This window comes from Rhinopithecus roxellana, chromosome 5, assembly GCF_007565055.1.
Source record: "Rhinopithecus roxellana isolate Shanxi Qingling chromosome 5, ASM756505v1, whole genome shotgun sequence".
In the NCBI taxonomy this organism is placed as follows: domain Eukaryota; kingdom Metazoa; phylum Chordata; class Mammalia; order Primates; family Cercopithecidae; genus Rhinopithecus; species Rhinopithecus roxellana.
The window spans coordinates 30638796-30657961 of NC_044553.1; the positions used below are offsets into that span (position 1 = coordinate 30638796).

General features: G+C 45.6%; 1 protein-coding gene across 11 annotated transcripts in view; it reads right to left on the minus strand.

Moving 5' to 3' along the window:
• PPIP5K1 (diphosphoinositol pentakisphosphate kinase 1) overlaps positions 1 to 19166 on the minus strand; it is a 51972-nt gene that overhangs the window by 28916 nt on the left and 3890 nt on the right. For 3 of the 11 annotated variants that reach the window (XM_030931262.1, XM_030931258.1, XM_030931259.1), the window contains exons 1-25: positions 16619 to 17486; positions 15664 to 15859; positions 15129 to 15219; positions 14831 to 14916; positions 14362 to 14516; positions 14118 to 14219; positions 13488 to 13649; positions 13263 to 13384; positions 11411 to 11512; positions 10498 to 10584; positions 10304 to 10379; positions 10048 to 10157; positions 9879 to 9961; positions 9550 to 9681; positions 9271 to 9392; positions 8817 to 8999; positions 6362 to 6503; positions 5952 to 6175; positions 5502 to 5629; positions 5179 to 5293; positions 4900 to 5007; positions 3861 to 3977; positions 3556 to 3720; positions 1338 to 1487; positions 611 to 701 (exon numbers count right to left, since the gene is read on the minus strand). In XM_030931262.1, coding sequence (XP_030787122.1) covers positions 611 to 701; positions 1338 to 1487; positions 3556 to 3720; positions 3861 to 3977; positions 4900 to 5007; positions 5179 to 5293; positions 5502 to 5629; positions 5952 to 6175; positions 6362 to 6503; positions 8817 to 8999; positions 9271 to 9392; positions 9550 to 9681; positions 9879 to 9961; positions 10048 to 10157; positions 10304 to 10379; positions 10498 to 10584; positions 11411 to 11512; positions 13263 to 13384; positions 13488 to 13649; positions 14118 to 14219; positions 14362 to 14516; positions 14831 to 14916; positions 15129 to 15219; positions 15664 to 15859; positions 16619 to 16765 — 3196 coding nt within the window. In that variant the 5' untranslated portion in view covers positions 16766 to 17486. Of the gene's footprint in view, positions 1 to 610; positions 702 to 1337; positions 1488 to 3555; positions 3721 to 3860; positions 3978 to 4899; positions 5008 to 5178; positions 5294 to 5501; positions 5630 to 5951; positions 6176 to 6361; positions 6504 to 8816; positions 9000 to 9270; positions 9393 to 9549; positions 9682 to 9878; positions 9962 to 10047; positions 10158 to 10303; positions 10380 to 10497; positions 10585 to 11410; positions 11513 to 13262; positions 13385 to 13487; positions 13691 to 14117; positions 14220 to 14361; positions 14517 to 14830; positions 15860 to 16618; positions 17487 to 19166 lie in introns of those variants that run through there. The other 8 variants (XM_030931260.1, XM_030931265.1, XM_030931263.1 and 5 more) reach the window with 7 other exon arrangements.

Consider the following 19166-nt stretch of genomic DNA (forward strand, 5'->3'; position numbering starts at 1 on the left):
GGGATCCAAAAATCAAGAGACATTTCCTTAAAGTCCTGAGAGATGCCTCTGCCACTACACCAGTCTCAGACTTGTCAGTTTTCCAGAAGGAAGGGGAAAAAGTTACAGGATTAGGCGATGATTGAGGAAAGGGCAAGGTGGTAGGAAGGGCAAGAGTGGGGATGTGAAAAACACAGGTTTCAGAGGAAGACATGGCACAATTCTTCAAATGAGGAATACATTTACGAGGGTTGCAAGTACCTCTATTTATAGCTCTGTCTCTGATAACTCTGAAGGTTCAGAGTCTCCATGGCCCCTTAAGGTCTGGGCTAGACTGGAGGGACAGATAAGGAATGAGAAGGAAAGCCAGAAAAATGCCCTTTGGCCAGGGAAATGTGATTGGTATAGAAAACCAAGAGATAAACACCTTCCTGGGATGGAACAATCATCTGAGATCCAAGTTCACATCTAACTATGGCTTCTCCCACTTCATCCTCCCTACCCCCACCTGATGATACTCCACTGACTGGATGGTCCCAAACCAAAAGACAAAGGTTTCCCACAATAAAACTCTGAAGAACAGACAGACAACTTTTCCAACAATAGATGAGAAATGCTGGCAAAACCATACCTAAGCCACTCTGCTTCATTTCTGTGGGTGGCCGTGAAGATGAAAAGAGCCGGTAGCCACCAGGCCTTGAGGATGAAGTCTCAGAAAGTACCTGCAGAAAAAGGACTCTATATTAATCATTTTGCCACCTCAACCCAAAAGCATAAAACCCAGGTCCTGAATTCCTGTCCCTACAAAGCCAAGCAATGTTAGAAAGTTTGGAAGAACCAAAGGATTTATAGGAGAAGAGGGATGAAAAGGGAACAGAAAATGCACTTTATGGAGGGAACTGTCTGGGGCATCTTTCTATACTAGAAGCCACTTCTATTTTCAAGATGCCTTTTCCCAGAGCCCTCCCATTCCCAATCTGAGTTTGAGAAATCATTATTCAACCCATTCCTAGTTCTCAGCAGAGCAGAGTTTCCTAATCGTATCCATCCCCCCACAAGACTCAGAAAGCCAATCACAATGGCTCAGCCACAAATAAGAAAGTCTGGCCACCCTCTCTTCTTTCCATGGGACAGCTGTGGCTACTGCAACCATACTATATTTCTTGTTTGAACCAAGAAGCCCTCCCCTCCAACTATCTCACCCCTAGAAACATAAAACAGAATTCTTACAATGCCCACAAGGGCCCAATCACACAACCCCCAATACACACACATCCCACCTAGATAGTGTCTGAGTCCCTAGATCCCAAAAGGCAAAGACAGAAGGTAAAACAGGAAGGTAAGGTAGGGAGGGACACCTGTGTGCAGGATGCCAGGTGAGTGGTGGACACAGCCCGGGGCTGTAGGCCGATGGCTGGGGAAGGCCGGGGGAGGTCTCCCGACCTCCTGCGGCGCCGTCCCCGCAAGGGGATGAGGTCCAGGTTCCCCGTGCACTGCATGTTCATGACCTGCAATCAGACCGGGTGGAAAGCCGGTCACGGCTCCTTTAAACCCCAGGATCCCAAAAGTCCCAGTGCCCACAGGGCAGAGCTAGTTACAGGGCTAGAGAGGATGACCAGCTAGGGCATAGCTGCTATGAAAGTCATAAGTTTTATAATCTAAAACAGTTAAAAAGTATGAGATGACAAGAGGAGAAGAAGGGATGGAGGGAAGGACAAGTTGGATGCCTATATTTATAGAACAAGGAAGATACATATTAATATTAGTATTATAAGGCTCTGTGACCAAGGAGCAGAGAGATGATTTTCTTGCAAAGCTGAGGAAAATATCCTGGACAACCATCACCCTGGATAAGCCAGGGTCTAAGCAGTAATTGAAAAGAAGGAATGTGATTACAATAGGAAGCTTCCTATAGGCCTGAAAGAAAGAAATCAATCTTATCAAGTCTGAGAGATGATATACTGAGAGCTTTCCTTTGCCTGTGCCTTCTTTTTTTACATTTTTTAATTAAAAAATTTTTTTTTGTAGAGACAGGATCTTGCCCTGTTGCCCAGGCTGGTTTTGAACTCCTGGCCTCAAATGATTCTCCCACTTAGGCCTCCCAAAGTGTTTGGATTACAGGTGTGATTCACCACACCCAGCTGCCTATGTCTTATAACTGCATAAACCACAAGAAAATGGTGGTGGGGGGCGAGGGGCGTGGTTCAAGCACAACAGCACCAGGAGAGACTAGCAGACCACGTGAATAGGAAAGACATTTGGAGGAGCAGTTTATTGATGGAAGATTATGCGTCATTCTATCCATGTGATCTACTGCATGTGAGTATGAAGGGTAATAGAGTACTACGGATACCAACTTACACTCAAAGATAAAATAATGTATATCCTACCTAAAGAAACTGTGCATATTACCAATGTCAATTTCACCTTAAAATAATCAGGAAGTAAAGGATGAATCAAAAGAAGAGACTGCAGTTCATCTTCTCAGCTTTCTCCAAAATCTGAATTGCAAACCTTTTGCTGAACCTAGGTCAGCTCATTATGGATTCTTCTGATAGATCCCTAAAATGGAAAAACCAATTCCTCTAAGATAGAGACCTGGCACTGAGCCAGGTGAACAGAGTCATTAGGACAGAGCAGAATCTAAATCAGATAGTCAAAGTCTCTGAGACAGGGATAAATTGTGGTGTCAAAATGAATGTAAGTGATACAGAAGGAGCTAGATAGGAAAAAAAAGGGAGGGGGGATATAATTGGGCCAAAGACAGAAACAGTTTTTCCAGGAAAAAGACCAAAACAAAAAGCTCAGATGGTTAGCTGGACATAATGTGAGATTAATAACACTTACTTCCTTTAGGCTAAAGATCTAGAACCAGAACTAAGACAAACTTCAAGAATAGCAGAATACAGGCCCATGCTGATAAAGATCCTCATCAGAACAAGAGGAAGACAGACAAAGCTCTTGGCTGACCCACTTTCTGGAACGACAGTACAGAAAAAGTGCCAGGTATTTGCTCCTATCTGAGCTATAATTTTTACCCAAGGTGACCAAGAGCTGGAGAGGACCGGACCTTAAATATCAATTGTATTGTTACTATATTACTGTCTGTTGAGCATCTATAAGGTGGATACTACTCACATTTTAGAGGTGAAAAAAAATTGAGGCTTAGAGAAGTTAAGGCCAGAGAAGTGTAGAGAAGTTACCCAGCAAGTCACACAGCTTCCAAGTATCAGACTGGGATTTTAGCCCAGAGTTCAAGCTGTTTCTACTAGATTTCATTTTAAAGAACTACCTTTTCAAATTCATCCAGAGCCCTCCTCCTTAATCTTATCTCTTTAAACCCTTATCTCTCAGGCACCCCTCAGTGGCAACTCTTTAATCTGAGACGTAGCAACCAGGTTAAAGAAGCTCTATTGAGAGACCAGCTTGAAAGAGAGATTAAGTAAAACATCAATCAGAGCAGGAGGACTCTGCTTCAAGTCCCAAGAGTACCCCCAAGGGGATCTAGAGGATCTGTGGATATAGTCCTGTGAGCACTGCCACCCCTTCATTTCTTTCCCAAGGACCTCTCATTACCTCCATGGAACCAGCTTTTCGGTTACGAATGAGGGGTGATCTCCTTGGGAGGCCAGGGCCCTCAGGAGGCTGGGGTGAAGTCTGCAATGCCCGGTCTGGCTCATCTGATGCCTTTCCTGGACACAGGTTCTCCATACTGCCTTGGTTGGTTTTCATCTCCTCATTCTATACAAAAAAAGGCAGATAAGAGAGGTGTTAATGGCCTCCAAACTCCTAATCCCAGACTACCCAACCCTTTTACTTTTCCCTGTACCGTTTCCCACCACTTGGTTCCTTCAGTCCCAAATCCCAGCACTCTGACCCACCTCAGAAGAGGCTGGACGGAATCCACAGCCAGTTGGGGCACTGCCTTCTTCCTCACCACCTTTCACTCCAGGGCTGAAGTGTAGCTCTACGTGGAACCGTTCCTCTGATAAGGGATCCTATGGGGCATCACCACAAGAGGGGGAAGTTGGGAGAAGCTGGATACTGTGGTGGAAGTAGAGAGGAACTCAAGAGGATTCATCCTCCCAGGAATTCAGTGTCTTGTCCCACTCCGGGGCTGACCTGTTATAGCTTCCTTTCAACTATATATTGTCTCTTACAGGATCCTCATTCCCTCATCTCCACCATTTATGATTTCGTCATTGCACGTGACTTTTGAATTTCCAGCTTTACAACCGTTCCCATCACCTTCCACAATAACTCAGTTTGGCTATGGTGCATACAGCACATTTAAAGGTATCTTCTGGGCCGGGAGCAGTGGCTCACACCTGTAATTCTAGCACTTTGGGAGACTGGAGCAGGCAGATTACTTGAGTCCAGGAGTTCGAGACCAGCCCGGGCAACATGTTGAGAACCTATCTTCACAAAAAATACAAAAAATTAGCCAGGCATGGTGGCACATGTCTGTCATCCCAGCTGCTTGGGAGGTTGATGTGAGAGGATCACTTGAGCCCAGGAGGAGGAGGTTGCAAGGCTGCAGTGAGCTCAGATTGCAGCCCTGCACTCCAGCCTGGGTGACAGAGTGAGACCTTGTCTCAAAAAAAAAAAAAAGTATCATTGTGGAGCCATATGCAGAAGGTCTATGTATAACCATGTTTAAGAAAATAAGACTTATAACATTGTCCCAAATTCCATACTCTTCCTAATGTCAGAGCTGTGTTCTAGGTGATCTCTCTGGCTCAGCAATATCCCAGAACATATTTTCTGTTCCAGTAAGAACCTCCTGGATGCTCTGTGTCATGCTGTGCCTAAGTGCCACACCTAGCTGGATTCTCCAAATCGTAAGGATAAGTGAGTTTTTTTTTAATAGAAGTCAAAAGAAGGGGCCTTCTTCTCATCCCCAACCTGCTGGCTCCTCACCTGTGTGTTGTCCTCATAAAGCATGATGACAATCTGGGTCATGTAGTTAAGCTCTGAGATGGCACTAAGATAATCCAAAGCTCGCTGCCATTGTGCATCCTGGGTCTCCTACCAAATGCAAAAAGAGGTAAGCCATTGCTTAAGGAAAAGGGAGGCAGGGAATGAGCAGGGAGCTAATGAGAAGGGAGAAAGCTTTCATTTAAAAAGCATGAGGAGAAGAGTGAAAGAATGCTGGGAAAAAAATCTGTTCACAGGCTAAAGAAGAAGGAGGATCCTTACATCAAGAAGTCCTCCATAACGGAAGACACTGAGTAGGGAGTGGACGTGGCTCTCACTGGTGAAATAGAGACGCGTTCGAACGTGGCGACCTGGGGAGAGCACGCCTCGGGAGTACCTGAGATAACAGCTAAATCACTCACACAGTCAGTTAATCCTCCTCCCACCCTTCTGCAAACTCTCTTCTCCCACCTCAAAGACTTCTCTCCTTTCCATCCCAAAATCTTGTCTATTCTTGCTTCCCCAGGCTGTCCCAGCCTTGATTCCCCCAAGACTCCCTGACATGCCCCTCCCTCCATCCAACACCCCTCCCAGCCCTCCCTCACAGGGGATGCAGCTTGTTGACAGACTCATCCTCGTGGGTTCTCTGCAGGTCAAGCAGTATCTTCCGCAACAGTGGAAGACAGAAGCCCACAGCAATTTCCAGTTTCTCCTCCCGGCTGATCCCGTACTCCTAGGGGCCACAGGCCAGGAATAAATACCTCAATAAATCTTGTTTTCTCATGCCTCATATTCCCAGGACCAAGATCATGCCTGTCTTCACCTCACGTCTAGGGCTTCTTTCATATCCACTACATTCCCCCTCTTCCAGGTGTCTCCTGAATTAGCCTCCTGTACTTACCAAGAGCCAGACTGGACCCTGAGAAATGTAGAAACTCAACTTATTCCTCCTCCAAGTGGCTTTCCTCTAGTCCCAAATCACCCTTCCTTTCTACCTTTTCTCTTTCCTTCCCAACACCCTCATCCCCAGGCTAGGTCCCTTATACAAGACACACCTGGGGAATGACCACATCAGCCAATGCCTTAGAGAGACGGAGCAACTCTGCTGTGCCTTCAAGTCCCAGACTCCCATTGTGCTGCACATCATACTTGACACAGTCATAGATGTCAGGGATCTTACTGATATCATAGCGCCCACTCTTCTGTCGAAAGTCACGCTCCAGCTTGCTCCAACGCTGTAGCATTAGCTCTAGTGTCTCACTGTGGTAGAGCTGCAGGTCTGGAAGAAAGGCAGAAATCAGATAAGAATCAAAGATTTTACCTCCAACCAAAGACCCTGACGACTCTGAAGTAGAACCAGAGGGAGGAGGAGGCCTGGTCTCTGACATTTAGGAGATGACACAAGAATGCCTGAGAAACCCATCCATACCCGAGACCTTGAAGGGAAGATAGTATTCATACCCACCTACAGACCTGGGGTCCTGCATTCGTTCCCGGATCTGGTGGGTGAGGTTTTCGATCAGGGCAAATACCTGATCACAGACCTTCACAGGATTCTGGATGATAGTCATGGAGTTGAGCAGGGAAATACTTCTGGTGGGAGCCAGCTATGAAGAATTGAGAGAAGAAAAGAAAGATAAGCTCAGCACTAATTGCCCAGATTCCTGTGAGCTTATTACACAGAGACTACCCACAATACAGATCTGTATGCTGGTTCACTCCAGTGAGCATTCTTAGGTTACTGGGCATAGTAGCAGCTCTAGGCCTTCAGGTAAGGGCACTGCTCTAGCATATAGTCATCTAAGAAGGATTGATTTTAAGAGTCTTAGAGTCCAGAGAAAATAAAACAGACCTAAGTTCTTTTCTTGAGGGCTCTAGAATACACATGGAAAATACTGGAGAATAAGGATTAAACCAAAATCCCTCAAAATCTCCACAGAATGTTTTCATGAGTAGAGATCAGAGATAACATCATCTTCTTCCTCTAAACAAGATGCTAGCCTGAGCCTAGAGTAGAAATGCTGCCTCAAAACTGGGTTCCGACTCAGGCTTTTAGGACAGTAACAGTCAATGAGAAATGGGGAGGGAGAATCAAGATTGTGGCTGAAAATGCCCAATTCTATTTAGGTCTTCACAAGTTTCATTCTTGCTTGCAAAAGAAGGCAAGGCAGAAAAGGAAAGCTGCCTTAGCTTTTTTGAGTCTGACAGTGAGCAACAGATTAGGAAATAAAGGAGCAACGTCCTGTTCCTTATCAAGTCCTACTCAGAGAACACAGAAAATGTTACGGGATCATAGCAATGTGTTTACTTAGCTCATTTAAGAACCAATCAGAAATGTTACACAACAGTGTAAATACATGTAATGCTACTGAACTGTACACTTCAAAATGATTAAAGTAGCACCACAATTTTAAATTTTTAAACTTTTTTTAAAAGAACCTATCAGAAACGAGGAGTGGGAAGAGTAGAAAACCACTGCCTGGTAAATTGTGGCCTAGATATGCAGGAAAAAGAATGACCATATTGGGTAATGGCATATACTAGAATTAATACTGTAAAACAATGTAACAGCCTGGGTTTTGGAGTTAGACTCCTTGGGTTTGTATTAGCTGGATGACATGAGGAAAATTGCTTAGATTCTTCTGAGCCTAGGTTTCCTCATCTGTAAAATGGGAAGAAAGTCCTTGTGATCTGTAGTCCTCGTAGTGCTTTAAAGATCACCATCAATTATTTGTCTTCCTTCCCTTCCCTTAAAACTGGCTGGCCTGGTGACTGCTTAACCAATAAAAAATAACAAAGTTATGTTGTGCTAATTCTGGGCCTACACTTTAAGAAAGCTTCTAAGCTTCTGCTTTTTTTTTTTTTTTTTTTTGAGGCAGAGTCTCGCTCTGTCGCCCAGGCTGGAGTGCAGTGGCCGGATCTCAGCTCACTGCAAACTCCGCCTCCCGGGTTCACGCCATTCTGCCTCAGCCTCCCGAGTAGCTGGGACTACAGGCGCCCGCCACCTCGTCCGGCTAGTTTTTTGTATTTTTTTAGTAGAAACGGGGTTTCACTGTGTTAGCCAGGATGGTCTCGATCTCCTGACCTCGTGATCCGTCCATCTCGGCCTCCCAAAGTGCTGGGATTACAGGCTTGAGCCACTGCGCCCGGCCAAGCTTCTGCTTTTGAATATCCCTACAGCTACCATTTAATACATCCAACTATCATGCTACGGAAACCATATGAAGAACCATGTGGAGAAAAGAGGCACTGAGATTACTGGGAGAGCATGCAGAGGGAGAGAGCCAGCCATCCCACAATCCCAGCTGAAATTCCAGATGGTTCCAGCTCCAGTCAATATCTGACTGCAATTTCAGGAGAGACTCCAAGCAAGATCAGATGAGCCTGGAACTGTGAAAGATAATAAAATGGTTGTTGTTTTAGATTACTATGTTTTGGGGTAGTTTATTATGCAACAATGGATAACTGAAACATTCTTTAGTTCAGGGTCCTTGGGATCTGAGCTGTGCTTTGGAATGAGAATGTGTGGGAATTTAGAAGTGAATACAGTATATACGCCATATGTATATAATACCTCCAACAGGGCCTATGGCACAACCAAACACATTAATATTTCTGCCACAAAATGCATGACTATTTACACTAAGTGGCAAAACTAAGGATTATAAAAATCTTATGACAGTTTGTGTCAGGTTTAGCTGCCAAATGAATCTTAATGTCAAGAAAAAAATCTTTTTAACTTTCAAAATTACGCATAACAGACTGTGGACCTGTACGTATCTCAGAGGGTTGCTGTAAGGATTAAATAATATGTGTAAAACAACTAAAACAGTGCCTGGCATGCAGTAAATACCGCTATTATTGATCCCTACTATTGAGAATTCTAGGACTTGGGGATCCAGGTTATTTTAGAGCCTGACCTGGTCGTAGTCCTCAGGGCCAAAGGGCGCATCCTGCTGTAAAATATGGTGCAGCCGAGCCTTCACCCGGTGCTGGCAGCTGCTCAAGGAATCCCCATCGCTGTCCAGTAGCCCATTCATGTTGGCACTCTTCACCATTTGCACCAAAATGGGTGTCAGCTCCCCTTCTAGAGCCAGAAGGCCCTAAAGAGAAAGCACAAGGTCTATTTCTTTCCCTTGCAGGTCAGTATCCCTAGGCCTAGATGGTCCCAGGGATCGAATGGGACCTGGTTGAAGAGATGGGGCCTACCCTCACTGATAATTCTCAGCTCATTCTCAGTAGTACAAAATGGGTCCAATACATGCAGAAACTTCTGAATTGGCCTACAAGCACCCTGAAATGCTCCAACTGGTTCTCTAAACTCTCTGCTTCTCTACCTAATGGAAACTGGGACTATAGAACTGTAGTATGCACCTTGGCGAAGGCAGCAGCAGTCATCTGAACACGACCCTCATCAGAGGCATAGATCTTGAGATCATGGCGGAAAGTGCTATGGAGACGAAGCAGCCCACAACCAGGGAAGCCAGCATAGTCACCTGGGGACAAAGCGGGGGACCAGGAATGGACTGCTATAAATACTCGTGAAGAAAAAATATTCATTTCCCCACTGTCTCTGTCACTTCATTTTCCTCAACTTACTCTCTAATCATGTTATCCCGGCCCCGCTATGTGTTTACTCCCCAAAACACTCACCCTGTCCTCCAGGGTACATGCAGCGAAAAGCTCGCCCCAGCTCCTCAGCCTGAACACGGCCAGCAGGAGTGAGTTCTCCACCCCACTTCAGTACCAGCAACAGAGATGGGGCCAGAGCCTCCCTCTGTGGATCTGAGGAAACAAGGGGCAGTGAATGGTCTAGATCTAAGAAAAGTAGTGGGAACATCTAAATGTTAGGTCTTCTGAGGAGACCAGAGACGTAATTTGGGGTATAGGTCATCTATAGGTGGGGAGAGAAGATAGACAAAAAAATAAAATAAAAAGAACACAAGATCTGAGAGGTAATGGTAAGGGGGACTACATCTTACCTTGCCCCTCATTAGAAGCTTTTACTCCATGAGGGTAGTAAGTCAATTGTACCTTCCGGTTTATACCTGAGAAGTGACCATACCTGCAGGATAAAGTCACAGTTTATTTTCTGTTCCAGCACCCCAACTCTCACTGTTATTGGCTCCCTTTTGCTATCCCCTTTCTCACATCTCCAATACAGACTTCAGCTGCTCCAGTTTTCCCGTCTTCTCCTCGATCTCACCACCTGGTTCTTTCTCCAGTTCAGCCAACAACAGCCTTGTGATATCCAGCACCTCCTAGAGGAGATAATAAGGTATCCATGCAGAAGGCCAAGTCCTAGACAGTTACCTTTTGATCCTAGTCTTTCATCAACACTCCCAATGCCATATCCTCATTCTCTCTCTCATAGCACTGCTCCTCCTGGCCAGATTCACTACCTTACCTGGAGCTGCTCAGGTCGCTTGAGTTTTAATTTCCCTGTCTTATAGCCACCATGTTTTTCAAACAGAGCAAAAAACCTGAAGAAGTAATGAGAAGCTTCAGTGTGGGATGAGACAGTCAAAGCCTCCAGGAGTTGCCCCCCATGCAGTCTTCCTCACGAAAACCTATTTGTGTAAATTAGGACACTCTTCCTACCTTGGGTGTTTCACTTCCATCTTCATCTTCTGCTTGGGAGTACGATCCCCATGACGAACAATTGCAATGACACAACGAAGTTCCATCCTAAGATCATAAATGTTATCAGAGCCTCTCCCACACCCCCATCCCACCTCCTGTCATCACATTACTTGACATGTCAAAAAATAGAGGGGCTGAGCAGGGCTCATGCCTGTGATCTCAGCACTTTGGGAGGCTGAGGTGGGAGGATCACTTAGGCCCAGGAGAAACATAAGGTGAGCATGAGCAACATAGGATCAGCCTGTCTCTATAAAAAAGTTAAAAGAAAAAAAACTATCCAGGCATGGTGGCACACGCCTGTGGTCCCAGCTATTTGGGAGGCTGAGGTGGGAGGATCACTTGAGCCCAGGAGATAGAGGCTGCAGTGAACCATGAGTGCACCACTGCACTCCAGCCTGGGAGACAGAGCCAGACCCTGTCACAAAAAAAAAAAGAAAATGAAAAGGAAACTGTGATTAGGAATATAAATGGAGGCTGGGCACGGTGGCTTACGCCTGTAATCGCAGCACTTTGGAATGGGGAAGCGGGTGGATCACTTGAGCTCAGGAGTTCAGGATCCACCTGGTCACATGGTGAAACCCCGTCTCTACTAAAAACACAAAAATTAGCCAGATGTGCTCACCTGAACCCAGGAGGTGGAGGTTGCTGTGGGCCGAGATCATGCCACTGCACTCCAGCCTGGGCAACACAGCGAGACTCTGTCTCAAAAAAAAAAAAAGGCAGGGAATATAAGTGGAGTTAAGAAGACTGTGTATAAGAGGCCCAGGCTCCATTAGTCAGATAGTGTGGGGTCAGGAAGTAACCAGTAGTCTGGCTGAAGGAATCCCATGGGTCTTAAGTAGGTTACTCCACATCTTTTACTTTTGCTTACATAGTGCCAGATGTGGTAGGAACAATGGGAATGTCCTCAGCCTCTGTGGGGATGGACCATGGAATCTGGAACTGTGGGGCAAGCTCCCGCATTATGGTATTCCTAGAAAGAGAAACAAAGAAGCCATGTAAAAACGAATAAACCAGAACTACTCATATGAATGAACCTCACAAAAACAAGCAGGCTGCAGGCAGAAGAATACGTTGATATAAAGTCTAAAAACATACAAACAAATACCCATACATATGCAGTAAAAATATAAATAAATATATGTGAATGACAAACACCAAATTATGGATTGTGGTTCCCTCTGGGGATGGGGAGGGGATGTTACCAGGGAGGAGTATATAGGGGCTTCAATTACATATATATATACAAAAATATATATATACACATACACATACATGTATACATACACACATATGTATATCTACACATATGTATACATGTATGTGTATATATACATATATGTACATATACGCACATGTGTACCTGTGTGTGTGTGTGTATGTGTATATATCTATCTATCTATATATTTTTGAGACAGAGTTTCACTGTTGTTGCCCAGGCTGGAGTGTAATGGCATGATCTCAGCTCACTGCAATCTCCACCTCCTGGGATCAAGCAATTCTACTGCCTCAGCCTCCTGAGCAGCTGAGATTACAGGGGCCCACCTGACCATGGCTAATTCTTTGTTTTTGTTTTGTTTTGTTTTGAGATGGAGTCTCACTCCTGTCACCCAGGCTGGAGTGCAGTGGCATGATCTCACCTCGCTGCAATCTCCGCCTCCAGGGTTCAAGTGATTCTCCTGTCTCAGCCTCTCAAGTAGCTGGGATTACAGGTACCCACCATTATGCCGGCCAATTTTTTTGTGTGTGTATTTTTAGTAGAGACGGGGTTTCACCATGTTGGCCAGGCTGGTCTCACCAGTCCTGACCTCAAGTGATCCATGCACCTCGGCCTCCCAAAGTGCTGGGATTACAGGCGGAAGCCACCAAGCCTGCCCAATTTTTGTCTTTTCAGTAGAAATGAGGTTTCACCATGTAGGTCAGGCTGGTCTCAAACTCCTGACCCCAGGTGATCCACCTGCCTCGGCCTCCCAAAGTGCCGGGATTATAGGCGTGAGCCACCGTGCCCGGCCTATATTCCTAACATTTTATTTCATAAGCTAGGTGGTGAATACATAGATGCTCACTATAGTCATCATTCCTTATATATTTTTGAATGGTTTATACATTATGTGACAAATTTCTTGGAAAGTCAAGTTGCAGAGCAGTATTATAGTATGATCACATTTAGTAAAATAAATACAGCTTGGATATGGCAGAAAAAGATAAATTGTTATGTCTAAAATTTGTAACAACAATGGTCTCTGGAGGGGCAGTGTTAGAAAGGCAAGGAGCCTGAGGAGCCCCTTCTTTCTTATTTTTATTTAATTAATTAATTTATTTATTTGTTTATCGAGACAGAGTTTCGCTCTTGTTGCCCAGGCTGGAGTACTATGGCACGATCTCAGCTCACTGCAACCTTCACCTCCTGCGTTCAAGCGATTCTCCTGCCACAGCCTCCCTGGCAGCTGGGATTACAGGCATGCACCACCATGCCTGGCTAATTTTGTATCTTTAGTAGAAACAGGGTTTCACCCCATTGGCCAGGCTGGTCTCTAACTCCTGACCTCAGGTGACCCACCTGTCTCAGCCTCTCAAAGTGCTGAGTTTACAGGCATGAGCCACCGCGCCTGGCCTGCTTTTTCACTTTTAAATCATCTTTATGATATTTAAAATAAAGCAAAAACTTTCAAATATTCTTCTGTAAGCCCATTCTCCCCAGCATAGACCACTATGTCTCTTACCCCAGAATCTTGGCACAGTCATCATAGTATTTCATCGAGTTCTTGACAAAACTAAAACCATTGACATCACACACAAAGGAATGACCATTGGCACGAAGAAGGTCAAACCCACAAACTGTTTGCTGCAAGGAAAAGAAGAAAGATGAGAACAAGACAGTTACTCTTCCTGGACCCCTGTTCCTTCCTTTCTCCCTCATTTCGCAACCTCCCTGGGCCCTCCTCTACCTTGAAAGCTACGCAGACTTTCCTGGCCACCAGCTTTTCCATGGCAGTCAGCATGACTGGATATCGAATCTCTTTCCCCTCACTGTCTCGTTCAACCTTCCCATCCAAAGCTGGAGACTTTCTAGCTTCAGCATGGGCATAATCTGGCCCCACTGTATACACCTGCAGGTACATAGCATCACTGAGTATGCTCACAGCTCACCCTGTATATAAGAAGACAATATGAGCACTAGGTCTGTAGACTAGTTTCAGAGTAAAACAACAACAACAAAAACAAAACCAACAAATCCTGAGCATTAAGGGGACTGACCAACATTTTTCCTACTGAGCCCTACTCAAGTATCATTACCAATTTCTCCTCAGGACTCCACTACTGTCAGACAGTCCTTATTAAAAAATAATTTACCAACATTATACCATTTTTCTAAGTCAGCCTTGCCCTTGCTCTGATAGTGAAAATGTGAATGTCTGAATCCTCTACTCATTATCTTCACCTGAATATGAAAGCCAATCACATTCACATCATGTTATTTTCTAGGACCTCCTCCCCACATACTTTCACCTGCTTCCCAAGTACCCCATCCCCACCCAGACATTTGTAACCTCTTAAATCCCTGTATCCACCACAACCTTGACATCTGTGCCATCTGTTGGCATAAATTCCTCATAGATGTACGATCCCGTCTTTCGGACGCTGCTCTCAGGAGAGTAAACACTGCTTCGGCTGCCAATCTTCAAGAGAAAAAAAAAGAAGAAAAAACAATGTTGTCTCAACTCTCTATTCTGTCCCCAAATTCTCCATCTTCCTTCCCCACAACCTCATCCTTGCCCTTTTACCTCTCTGACTCTCCAGATGCTCAAATGTCTCCCCTACCTTACGAAAGAGACGCTGGCTTCCTCCTCCAGCTGAGCTGGGGTAGTAGATGTAAACATTGTGGTCTTCTGCACTCACTGGCTTCTCCACAAAGGGCTTGGGAAAGACAGCTCCATTGACCTCTACTTGGTCTTCACCTTCTATCAGGTTGCATTCTGAAAGGTGGGTGTGTGGTCATTCCTATGGCCTATGGTTATGGAATGTTACTAATTCTCATTTCCCCAGGTTTTCATCTCTATAACCCTCAAATTTTTATGACTATATCTTTGTAATAGATGAGGTAAAATCTCTATGTAACAGGTCCAAGACTCTGTCCAAAGACTTATGGCTCTAACCCCACCCATAATCCAATAACCAAAACCCCACATAGATAGGTGGTATATAGGAGATGTCTAGAAGATGGAAACGTGGCTAAGTCATAGAAAGCAAGGAAAGGCAGGACTAACCCTCCCTCAGGCCAGGTACTCACCGTCAGGCCGGGCAGGATCACGGTTGAGCACAGCATATCGAGGCAGATCAATACCCTCTTCCTGCAGGATCCGGTACACCTCCCTCCTGTCACCCCCAAATAAAATAGCTGGGAGAGGTGGGAGTAACTAAGGGGAGAGGCTAGGGATTTCATTTGCACATGATTAAAAGACACCAGGGCACAAAATTATGGTACAAAAATTAGGCATGTTTGTTTGACTCTGTCCCTCTCAGAGTGGGTTCCCTGAACATGCATGATCCCAAAGCCGCCCATCTCACTGGTCAACAGGAAGTTATACCTATCTTGGATGTAATACTGCATGGCCAGATCATTGATAAGAAAGGGGTTTCGAAGCTTGGAGTAAGCAACAGCTTTGTCCAGAGGGAAGCCTGGAATGGAGACACAAAATAAAGAGACCAAAGAAAGGAAGAGAAAGAGAACGAGAAAAGAGCAAGAGAGATAGAAAGACATATTATAGCGACTAGCTGTCACTGAGCTCCTCTACCCATTCAAGCCATCACTTATTCTTCTGCCCAGCTCCCCAAGTCTAGGATATTTATCAAGAAAAAGTAAAACAGAAATTATTTTTACAGTCCTTCCAGAGACCCAATTCTGTCCAGAGATCCTAAGAGTTGTCCTGAGGTTAGACTATAGGCTTTAAATCCCCAGCAACTTCTCCAAGATGTAGGGAAAGCAAACTCCTTGGCACCATTCTCTAGTGTGTCACAAGTAGCTGACGGCTCTTTACTAAGGAAATAAGACAATAAGAACCTCATGTCCCAAACCAGTATTCCCACCACCATTCCTTCCCATTTTCCTTCCCAAACCCCAACCTTTGGAGTGGAAAGAGATGAGACAGTGGCAGGATGGCCAGTTTTCCACAGGTTCATTAAGGATTACATCTTCTCCCAGAATGATAACAGTCAGGTAGTCAAATCTGCAGAGTCGCTCTAGGATTTGAGTCATTGGCTTGGACTTGGATTTCTTGGTCATGGCACAGATGCCAACAATGATCTGAGGTTCAGGAGGCTACAGAGAGGAAGTGCTATCAGAAGCTCAAGAACTTCCCACCAATATCACCCCCTTCTGGGAACACTGTCTTATCTTCTTAGGGCACAGAGTTTCTTGCCAGGACTCTGGACCTATGGGATAAACGGTGCCTCCTAACTTTGATCCAGGTTGGGGCACAGCTAGGGATTCCAACTGCCTACAGAATAGGAGCCTTTCCACAGTAGGAAATAGGTGCTCAAGCAGGAGAGCTACAGAACCAACAACCATGAGACAACAGGAAGATCCTAAGGGCAGGGGTTTCTTTTTTTCTTTTTTTTTTGAGATGGAGTCTCACTCTGTCGCCCAGGCTGGAGTGCAGTGGCATGATTTCTGCTCACTGCAACCTCCAACTCTTGGGCTCAAGTGATTCTCCTGCCTCAGCCTCCCGAGTAGCTGGGATTACAGGCACCCACCACCATGCCCAGCTAATTTTTGTATTTTTAGTAGAGACAGGGTTTCACCATGTTGGACAGACTGGTTTCGAACTCCTGACCTCAAATGATCCGGCTGCCTTGGCCTCCCAAAGTGTTGGGATTACCCACACCCAGCCAGGCCAGGGGTTTCTAAGAGAGGCAACCTAACTAATCTCTACTGCCTCCCCTAAACCAGGATAGGGCCTGTTTATGACAGGGAGTCTATGCATTTGGAAAGAACAGAGAGGTATCTCCAACCAATAGAATCTTAACTCTTGAGGACAGAGGCTCCAACACCAAGTTACATCATTTTCCCCATTCTTACCACTTCATCCTCCTCATCCTCAAGGAGCTCGCTGTCACTCTCTTCTGGCTTCATGCCTATTCCACGGGTGCCCAGCCCTTCATCTCCAGCTCCAAGGAAGAAGTGGGCAGTGGTACTCTCGCCCTCACTGGCCGTCAATGACCACATCCCTGCCGGAACACCCACTCATCCCGCTCTGCAGAGGGGGGTACCCCATCAGCTCAGAACCCAAGCCCCCTGGCAGTGGGTGGGAATGGGGATGGAGATGAAAAGCGTAAGAGGGAACTATAAGGGGAAACAAAACAAAGCTATAGGAAGAAGGATCAACAAGAAAGGAGGCATATGGGCTATGACTTGAGATGCTGAAAGGGCCATAAAAGAAAAACCAAGGTATCCCTTTTCCTCCCTGCTCACCCCACCCCAACCAATAAATTAGTAAGAGGATCAGATAATCAGCCCTTACAATGCCGGCATGTCCCTGATTTGGCCAGCAAGAAACATTAACTTCAGGCAGCAAATGGGAAAGGCAGGTCCTCAAGGAAGGCTACTGTTGAGTCCTACCAGAAGAGAAGGTTAGAATGACATTTCAAACTTTGACTCATTCCACAATGTTCCTAGCCCTTTTCCACCTCCTCACAGTAGTGTTGAATTCAGTGATTTAATTCAAAGGCAGAGGAATGACAGAGCTCAGCTGCCTTTCCCCTTAAACCTCATCTTCATTCTTCCCAAAGATTAACTCGAAAAATATTTATTGAGGGCACCCTACATTCTAAGCATTATATCAGAACATTAAGGCCAGGCACACTGGCTTACACCTATAATTTCAGCGTTTTGGGAGGCTGAGGAGGGCGGATCACTTGAGTCTAGGAGTTTGAGACCAGCCTGGGCAACATGTCGAAACCCAGTTTCTACAAAAATTAGGCAGGCATGGTGGTGCATGCCTGTAGTTCCAGCTACTTGGGAGGCTGAGGCAAGAGGATCATTTGAGCCCGGGATGTGGACGTTGCAGTGAGCCGAGATCACGCCATTGCACTCCAGCCTGGGTGACAGAGTGAGACCCTCTCTCAAACCAAAAATTAAAAAAATAATAAAACCCCCTTGCTCTCTCTCTTTCATCTACTCCACCTTAAAAGACAGTTGCCCAGCCAGACGCCATGGTTCATCCCTATAATTCCAGTATTTTGGGAAGCTGAGGCAGGAGGATCGCTTGGGCTCACGAGTTTGAGACCAGCCAGGGCAACATAGCAAGACCCCATCTCTACAAAAAAATTTTAAGGCTGGGCGCAGTGACTCATGCCTGTAATCCCAGCACTTTGGGAGGCTGAAACAGGATGACTGCTTGAGACTAACAGTTCGAGAGCAGCCTGGACAATATAGGGAGACAGGACCTTTACAAAAGCTTTTTCTTAAATTAGCCGGGCATGGTGGCATGTGCCTATGGTCCCAGCTACTTGGGAGGCTAAGCTGGGAGGATTGTTTAAGCCTAAAAGGTCGGGACTGCAGTGAGTGGTGATTGTACCACTGCACTCCAGCCTGGGTGACGGAAAAAGATCCTGCTTCAAAAGAAAACAAATTTTTTTTCTTTTTTTCTTGAGACAGAGTCTCACTCTGTCACCCAGGCTGGAGTGCAGTGGTGTGACCTCAGCTCACTACAACTTCCGCCTTCCGAGTTTAAGCAATTCTCCTGCCTCAGCCTCCCGAGTAGCTGAGACCACAGGCACATCGCACCATGCCCGGCCAATTTTTTGTATTTTACTTTTTAGTAGAGACAGAGTTTCACCATGCTGATCAGGCTGTCTTAAACTCCTGACCTCGTGATCCCCCCACCTCAGACTCCCAAAGTGCTGGGATTACAGGCGTGAACTACCATACCCAGCCAAAAAGTTTTTTAAAATTAGCCAGGCATAGTGAGTTGTATACACCAGTGGCCCCAGCTACTCAATACGCTGAGGTGGAAGGATTGTTTAAGCACAAGAGGTCAAGTCTGCAGTGAGCTGTGATTGTGCCACTGCACTCCAGTCTGGGTGACACAGCAAGACCTTGCCTCAAATAATGATGATAATAATAATAATAGTAATAGTAATAATCATAATAAAAGACAGATGCCCAAATTCAGAAAATCTGTTCAGGGAAAGAAGTCTAGTGTGGTTGGGAGGTTGAGGACACAGGCATCCATACAGCAGTCTCCAACCCATTCTCAAACTGAAATCTCAATGTTCTCTCTAGTGTCTCCTGGTACTATAGAACCAGTGCTAGTCTAGGCCAAGGTCCCTCATAACAGGAGCAACAATTAAAAAAAAAAAAAATCCTGCCTAAAACTGTACGAGTAAGAGTATCTTAAGACTTTAACTTAAGGGCCGGGTGCAGTGGCCCACGCCTATAATCCCAGCACTTTGGGAGGCCAAGGCGGGTGGATCACGAGGTCAGGATATCAAGACCATCCTGGCTAACACCGCAAAACCCCGTCTCTACTAAAAATACAAAAAAAAAAAAAAAAAAAAATTAGCTGGGCGTGGCGGCGGGCGCCTATAGTCCCAGCTACTCGGGAGGCTGAGGCAGGAGAATGGCA